Below are 8,733 nucleotides of genomic sequence, written 5' to 3'. Positions count from 1 at the left end.
CCGGGATTTAGCGGCAATTAGTAAAAATACCAAAAAGTAGTCATACTGGGTGAGCAAAGGGACAATATACTTATTTTCTACACAAACAAATAAATGTACAATGCGAAAATATTCTATGAACCATTTATGTAATTTGCTCTAATTAAGTCATTATACATTTACAAAGATAAGTTCACATTTACCTACTAAATAAGCAACAACAATATGATAAGTTCACTGAACTAAATGTTTTTCTTGAAATCAATACGTTACAACGCAAATCATATCATACAATACATATACACGTTTTGAAATTAAATCATTAATCATGTAATACGATTATACTACAAAAAGCAAACCATTAGTGTAAAACTCCTAAAACATCCCCGACCAGGACTTTCACAAATAGTTCCTGTTAACGTTGCTTTGACATGACCGCAAGAACACGCACAGGTCTCACGTAGGGGTGAGCATAAATCGATAACACCCGTGAGACCAAAACCAGATTCAATCAATCAATCAATCAATCATACCCAGTAAAATCCCACCGACAGCAGAGCTATAGGTAGGGTCTGGGGAGGGTGGGATGTAGGCACACCGTACCTCTATCCAAAGGAATAAAGAGGTGGCTTCCAGAGAGACCCTCGGCTCTAAGAACATGTGTATGAAGCAAAAAAGGAAATCAAAGTTTAACAGTTATATAAAAAATTACTACTAATTATAATAATATTAATAAAAAGGTCACAGTTTAACCGCAATATAAAAGCTAATAATAATAATAATAAAATATGTAAGGGAAATACCATTATGGTATGTGACCTAAATAAGTTAAGTCTAAGTCCTAAGGTATTCAATTCTCTCTAAAAATCATTAACTTTAATTCTACTTCTTCACGAATTCCTATCCTCAACCATGTCCTCGGAGAAGTTTAGGTCTATCAAATCATGCCTAATCCTCTCATCCCAAGTCAATTTCGGTCGTCCTCTACCCCTCCTCTCCTCTATAGTAATGTTTTCTACGGATCTAACAGGATTCGTCGTCTGTCTTCTCTTTACATGTCCAAAACCAGATTAGACCCAGTTATTCACAACAGCCTCGATTCCAATGTCCTAAGAATACCATTAAGCGGGTCCAACTCGGGTTCCATTTGCTCCATATATAAACCAGGTAAAACCCTGAGAAACCAATCAGACCCGGTTATTTACTAAATCCTGATAATACCACTAAACGAGTCCGAGTTGGGCCCAAATATTTGTCAAAACTATTTAAAAAAATTAACAAATAACCCTTCTCTCATCAATCACTCAGAAAGAACCCAAATATGTCCGGTCAATCCCCAACCACCCACCCATCCTCCGACGGCAACTCCACCACCAGCCACCAATCCGAAACCAAACTTAAAAAACCCAAACCTAAACCACCGCCGGTCAGAGACGACTGCTGGTCGGAGGCCGCCACCTTCACCTTAATCGAGTCTTGGGGAGACAAGATCCTCAAACTCAACACCGGCAGTCTCCGTCAGCAGCACTGGCAGGAAGTCGCTGACGCCGTCAACGCCAGTCACGGCCACGTCAAAAAAGCTCGCCGGACTGACGTACAGTGCAAGAACCGAATCGATACTTTGAAGAAGAAGTATAAAGTCGAAAAGGGTTTACTTTTGCAACTGGGTTCCGATAATTACACCTCTCCCTGGCCCTTCTTCTCGCCGCTTGATTCCGTCATCGGATCTACTTTCAAACCGCCGGCGCCGCCCAAAACCAAAAATCCGGCGACGGCGCCGCCCAAACGGACCCAGAAACGGAAACCCATCTCGCCGCCGGCGAGAACTCCGCTTCCCCCGCCGCCTTCGTCGGTACCGGTGGACCGCCGGTCTAAACGACCGCCGCCACCGCCGTCGAATTGCAGGCGAAATTTCTCCGTGATGGCGGCCGGAGATTCCGATACGTCGTCCAGCGGCGGAGATCGGAAACGGAGTCGGTTACCGGAGAAGGATGATCCGTACGGTCAGTTGGCGGAGGCGATTGGGAGGTTTGCTGACGTGTACGCTCAGGTCGAAGAGTCGAAGCAACGGCAGATGGTGGAATTGGAGAAGCAGAGGATGCAGTTTACAAAGGATTTAGAGCTTGAAAGGATGAAGCTGTTGATGGAGTCTCAGGTGCAGTTGAGGAAGTTGAAGACTGGTCCAGATCCAGGTGAGTTTCGGTTATTTGATCCGAAATTGATTCGTTTATCGTCAATTCCAAGTTTTTGTTTAGGGTGAACGGAGTGCCCTTGGAACACCACCCCGTGCCCCTTGGGCCGGACATGAAACAGGGGTTACCTCACCGATGCGGGAAGGAGACAAAGAAGAAAATGGGTGGGGTGGGGTGGGCGGGATTGTGGGAACACCATCCCTGACTCTTTTGGGGCCGAAGCAAGATGATCGAGGTGGGACGGGCACTCTGTTTACCTTTAGGATTAGGAAGCACATTTGTCATAAGGCGACTTTGAGGCGCGCGCCTTATGTACGTGACATATTATTATTATATAGCAGGTTTTTGTGCAATAGGCTTTTTAGGTTAATTTAGATATTTAACTATATATAAAGGTTATTTGTGTCTAAATATTAGGTAAATGGTGCTAGAAACCTTGTAATAAATTGTGCCTCGCGTACGAAAAGCCTGCCACTTTTTGTGCTACAGTTTTAAACCATGTCGTTTTTGTGCTCTTCACCCTTTTCAAAACAATGTTTTTGTTTTTTGAGGAATTTATGAGTTATAAAACAAATTTCCGTCACCATATTGTTAGTTACATGAGAAATGATCAGTTAGATCCTTTTTGGTTGTATATACTTGTTCATCTTATTCATCTCATTTGTGGCTATAATGCTGTTACATGAGATTTATACCAATTTCACCATGTGGTATACTTATTAACCGCATCCTTAACCTTTTGAGTCTACATGTTTCAGAATTTATTATTTTTGTTATTTATAGTTGGTATGTTGAATGATGTAAAATTGAATTCTAATGATTATGTCGGTGTGCAGAATTGTGCAGAAGCGATGAGTCCGCTAGCATGAGCTGAGGCAATGGGATACGTTTAGTTGTTGATGCACATAAGTTATGTAACAAGATGGTTAATGTGGTTTAGGTAAAGCTTTAGGTTAGTGTTTATGTTCTGAAGAAACAATATCAGTTGGAGCGTGTCTTGGTTATATGAATCTTGTAGGGGCAATCTGGGGATTGTGAATGGTTTTAGTTTTTACATAAAAATTATGTTAACATGTTTATGTTTTTACATTTAGTGTCCATTTATTTATCTTCAAACATTTTTGTAGATTCAAGTAGTGGTGTATAAAAGGTACATTCTAGTCAACAAGTCAATAAATGAGTATTAGTGGAACCCGGGCGGGTATGATCTGCTTTTTGGAGAAAGTGATCGCTTAAGTGCGGTTCTGATTCTACTTTCATTTTGGTTATGATCGGTTCGGCCTCGAGTAGGGTTTAATGAGGTTGGAACCGGTTTCAGATAATAGGGCTACAACCCTATATATTACCAGTGGGTGGTAGGGTCGTGTATGGTACTGAATACCCAGGTTTTAGTTTTTATTTATCCGAGTCGGTTTTGAAAACGGTTTTCTTCCTTTTTTTTTTCACATCTAGAGTCAATTTCATATTCTCTGATAAGATATTTGACGACGAGGTCAGGTATTTATAGTTTTGGTTTTATTTTAAGGGTTATTAATATGTTTGAAGTAACATTTACTTGTAGCAAAAGCTACGGATGATGACAATAATTTGTTTGTTTAGTAAGATTCGGCTTTAAACTCTCTCTCTCTCTCTCTCTTTTATTATTATTTTTAAACTGTTATAAATATATTAATACTAGCTTTTAGCCTGCGTGTTACGCGGGTTACTTTTAAGCGTTTTTTATATATTGATTTAGCACAGTTTAACTCGTAACTTATACTATGTTTGTTAGTATACATCATGAATTCATAAAAGTCTATCAAATCCATAAATCATTGTTGTTGTGATGTTATTTTTGTTGTTGCACATCATGAATTTATAAAATTGTAATACATTGAGAAATCATAATATTGTAAGTGATAACAATTAATTTTATTTCAAATAAGAAAAATTAATTGTTAGTATTTTGTCAATCCAATGGGTAAAACTAAAATAATAACTCTCGATTGTTTTGGAAAGTGAATGGCAAAATACACTACAAAAAAAATGACATTTAGTGATACACGTTTTTAATGACATTTAACGTTTGTGTCACTAATTTAAGTTTTAGTGGCATCTTGCATGTGCCATATTTGCTTGACACACTTATAGTGTCATTTAGTTTTTGTTTTTGTGTCACTAATTTTTATTTTTATTTTTTTTGTGAAAAACTATACAATAGTACGGAGATTGATTTTATAAATTATCTACCAAAATTTACTCTCCGTGTGTATAACGATTTTAATGGTCGACAGTATTTTTATTCATCTTGGAATCCTAACAGTTCTTTGCCTGAAATAAATGAGATGTCTCCCTGAGATTATTTATAATTATGAAACAATTTCGTTTCTAATATTTATATATTTTTTAGGATTTTAATATTATTTATTGTAAGGAAATTAATAATATATTTAGGGTATGATGATGAAAGGGTTTCACAAATAAATGAGATTTTATAACATGTTTAAAAGCTATCTGGGTTTGATGAGACCCGTTACCCGCTTTTTTACTATAAAATTGTTTCTTAATTATAAATAATATCTTTTTTTTAAAATGAATATTAATTCTTAGTATTCCCTATTTTATAGGATTTCCATATCAAATATTTAATGTGATTAATTTTTAATATAATGAGATGTTATAACCCGGGTAACTATCTGGGTTTGGTGAGAACCATACCCGTGAATTCGTGTCAAATGCAATATAATATGTTTATCCAAACATCAAACACTAATAAATGTGACAAATAAACCAAGAATCAGTTCCAAAACTTCTTTCAAGCACTCCCAAAAAAGAAAGTACAGTGCTCGTTCTTGGGTAATATGTCGGCTTATATTCATTTGTGCTCGTTTGTCTTTGTTTGTGTCTGTTCAAAAAGTTAACGAACGCACACAAACAACTTCATTTCCTTACGAACGAACAGAAGCATGAAAATTTAAGAACTTGTTTACAGCCCTAACCATAACTGTGACATTTCTTCCTTCTGTCCATATGGTATTTTCTATATTCTTCCATTTTCTATTATACCAACAGATCAATTATAGTGAAGATGAAAATAACATATATGAATTACATAAACTTGTAATGATCCCAATCATCAATTCATCATCATCAACTTTTTTTTTTTTTAAAGAAAAGTTTAGATCACATCGAAATAGAAGGCAAGCGGGCAACAAGCTGCGTCGCTACCTCTTTTTGAATCGCAAAACCCAATCTTTTAAAAACTATATTTGCTGATCTTGGAGTCATAACATTACTATGCATGACCCGCTGAACACGGGTAAGTAGCTCCACAGCTTCAGGCGCGAGGAAACCAAAAGTGTCAAAAGCAAAAAGAATAAATACATGTTGGTTGTCAAGACACGCCTTTTCATGTTTTGCCACCCTACCTGAAGCAGCTTTTAATGTGGCTTGACCGACTGCGAAACCACTGCTCCCTAAGCCCACCAAAGGAGAGACCCCTGTTAAATCCACACACACGTGTTTCCCTCCTATCAATCCAAACACCAAAATGTCAGCCGGTCGAAGAGATGATCTTCCCTCCGACGGGTCAGTCAGGAAATTCACAGCTGCTTCTTTAGTGAAGTTCAATGATGATAATGATGATGATGATAATAATAGATGTCCAATTCGGGCCTATATGATATGACCGATCAATAGAAAGACTCCGACACTCCATTATTCCATGCATCATAATAATAATAACAGTTAGAATAAAGGAACCTTCAATGCCTCAAGACGATCACCAAGTGATGGCAGGCCTTCCAAAAGCTTACGTCTAATAAACTCATTAGATCGAGCTTGTTTGAAAAAGGAATGCTTAAGTAGCTTCTTTGCAGTAGGACGTTTTGAAGATCTTTAACCAAGCACATTGCAATCATCTGCTTAAAAGACTTTGAACATATAGCAAACAATACTGATATCAGGCAATATGATCGATCATTAAGTGGTAAATTAAAAATTACAATTCGCCTATTAGATTACCTTAGAAAACTTCTTGTTCCTCTCATAGTCAAGACCAGGAGGTGGGTTTTGCAATGTCATGAGCAAATCCTAGCATTTCAAAAGTCATTGAAGTTTTGATTACTTATGAATACAAAACCAATCAATCTGATGAGGAGTTCATCTAAGAGTTGACAGACTCTTATTTGGACCAGATGGACAGGAGAAAACATGGCAAAAATGAGCCAAACATCAAATGAGCATAATGTGGGCTAGGAGTTGAGTTAAGAGGCCCATAACCAGTTAACAGAAGGATGAGTCAGATCATCTTCCGTTCTGACGATGCGTAAACCATTTATTGACATAATTTATTGAGTTACAAGGCCCATAACCAGTTAATTATTACAGTATTCAGTTTATAGTTTCTAATTTCGAAAATTTGACAACGATGCCAAATTAAAACTCCTAAAATAGGGCACCTTACGAAATAGCTCAGTGAGAAATTAATCAACTTTCTCTACAAAATTTATCTCGATCTGTTGCACATGCATGTACCTTCATTGGAGGATATTTTGAGAAAGGAGCATGACCATGAGCCAAAAGACCAAATATCAGCCCTGCAAAAGTTGTTAACGAATATATATTAAAGTTTACACTATTTGTGCCTTGTTAAATTGATGAAATATAAAGAAAATTACTAACTTGAAATCATAGCCATTCAGTTGTTCCATAACCTCAGGTGCCATCCTATAAAAATTTAAGACCGCAGTAATTATAAATCCAGATAAAGCCATATGTACACGGTCGTCCTTTATTAATTAAAAGTTGTTTGCATATAGTATTTATTCAAGTATAAAAAAAATGATATACCAGCATGGTGTTCCAACAAATGTATTCCTCGTGCGTTGTCTATCACCAGAATTAAACAGGCAAGCAGAAACACCAAGATCTCCCAGCTCAATTGAACCTCGCTCACAGATGAGAATATTTCCAGCCTATTTAAACAGCCAAAAAAATACACATGAAAACATGGTTTAAACCTCTACACCAAGTAGAAGTGGTTTCATATCAATAAATTAAAATTCCTATAAAAAAGAGGGCACTTTATGTAATAGCTCAAGCATTTAGAAATTAATCAACTTTCTTTGAGAATTTTATATCTATGTTTTATTTGCTTCTGTTCTACTTAAAAGAAAAAAGTAACAGAATTGTTACAGCATAAGTATAAGGCTTCATAACAATTCATAGTCAGCATATATATATATATATATATATATATATATATATATATATAGGAGAAGTATAGTTTGAAAACCCTCTTGAGTTGAGAAAACCCGTGAAAACCCTATGTAACATCGTTTTATTTTTTTTGTAACACGTAATATATGTTGTTACATTTAATACAAAACATCGAAAACATAAAAAAAATGTTTTGCTATTTTTTTTTACATTTTTTTAGTAATTTATATATATGTTTTTAGGAGAGAGAAAGTGCAAGAAAACTTATAACATTTTTTATTAACTTTAATTGTGGACCACAAGATTAATCTTTAATTAAAAACATGTGGTTGAGAATGAGTTTCTAGAGTTTTCACAACTCAAGTGGGTTTTTATTCTAACCTAACCCTATATATATATATAGAGAGAGATATAGATATAGTTAAGGTTAAAGATGCGCATACAAAAGCAGCAAAGCATGTCCTGATGTAAACTCTTAAGACACTTGGGTTAAATAGAAAAAAGAAACTCACTTGTACATCGCGATGAATGATACCATGGCCATGAAGATACACGAGTGCCTTTAATATCTCGTGTAGTATAGTTGCAATAACGAAGACTTCAAAACATGGAGGCAAGAACCACCAGGCATATAAGGCATGACAAACCATACATCATGGTCATTTACAAACAAACAAAGCGTGTCTTGATGTAAACTCTTAAGACACTTGGGTTTAAATAGAAAAAAGAAACTCACTTGTACATCGCGATGAATGATACCATGGCCATGAAGATACACGAGTGCCTTTAATATCTCGTGTAGTATAGTTGCAATAACGAAGACTTCAAAACATGGAGGCAAGAACCACTAGGCATATAAGGCATGACAAACCATACATCATGGTCATTTACAAACGAACAATGTGATTTGAGAACATTAGTCACAATTAAATTCATCTACTTTCACCATAAAATGGATTTTGACTCATTTGGTTTCGGTACGCATCAGGTGCACTGATCTCCAATAATATCTTATCAAAAAGCACCATTTTCAGCAACTTATTCGCCTTACTTTCTTTTATCCCGTCTGTTAAAAAAACGCAATCATTTATGTAACGTAAGTAAAAGTGTAAAAAGTTAGAATACATACATTATAGATGCTTTTAAAATACTTCAAATTAACTATAGTTAACATTTTCTACTTGTTAATCAATGCTTCAAAATAAGATGATAAAAGAAATACACACAACTTAACAATCTAAAAAGCATGAACTATCCTATTTGTGAGATTTGTATCCCTATCTATAACCAAACAAAATCAGTATACAACTAACTAAGCTCTATGCAGCAATAAAAAAAAAGTTCAAAAAACAAAACAAATTAG

The 8,733-nt window shown here is 35.8% G+C and overlaps 1 protein-coding gene and 1 pseudogene across 2 annotated transcripts; one reads left to right on the top strand and one right to left on the bottom strand.

Moving 5' to 3' along the window:
- Positions 1 to 1,290: 1,290 nt before the first annotated feature.
- Positions 1,291 to 3,272, top strand: LOC143616688 (trihelix transcription factor ENAP2-like). Of its 2 annotated transcripts, none has more exons than XM_077089446.1 (2): positions 1,291 to 2,171; positions 3,018 to 3,272. In XM_077089446.1, exons 1-2 carry the CDS (start codon positions 1,301 to 1,303, stop codon positions 3,038 to 3,040), a joined length of 894 nt encoding a protein of 297 aa, XP_076945561.1. In that variant the 5' UTR covers positions 1,291 to 1,300; the 3' UTR covers positions 3,041 to 3,272. The 2 variants fall into 2 exon arrangements, with proteins under 2 accessions (XP_076945561.1, XP_076945559.1); XM_077089444.1 differs by having other exon boundaries at positions 3,008 to 3,272.
- A 2,625-nt stretch (positions 3,273 to 5,897) lies between these two features.
- Positions 5,898 to 8,306, bottom strand: LOC143617235 (uncharacterized; annotated as a pseudogene).
- Positions 8,307 to 8,733: the final 427 nt, after the last annotated feature.

The sequence above is a fragment of the Bidens hawaiensis genome, unplaced genomic scaffold (assembly GCF_021521415.1).
Source record: "Bidens hawaiensis isolate Kalapana, Puna unplaced genomic scaffold, B.hawaiensis_p1.1 tig00002307_1, whole genome shotgun sequence".
In the NCBI taxonomy this organism is placed as follows: domain Eukaryota; kingdom Viridiplantae; phylum Streptophyta; class Magnoliopsida; order Asterales; family Asteraceae; genus Bidens; species Bidens hawaiensis.
The sequence above is the reverse complement of the archived record's forward strand: the minus strand, read 5'-3'. Positions and strand labels throughout refer to the sequence as shown.

What these genes read in the sequence shown, in the direction of transcription:
- LOC143616688 (XM_077089444.1), top strand. Translation starts at nt 1,301, where the DNA reads ATGTCCGGTCAATCCCCAACCACCCACCCATCCTCCGACGGCAACTCC. An exon ending in GAAGACTGGTCCAGATCCAG is followed by an intron (nt 2,172 to 3,007) that starts GTGAGTTTCGGT and finishes GTCGGTGTGCAG; the next exon opens with AATTGTGCAGAAGCGATGAG.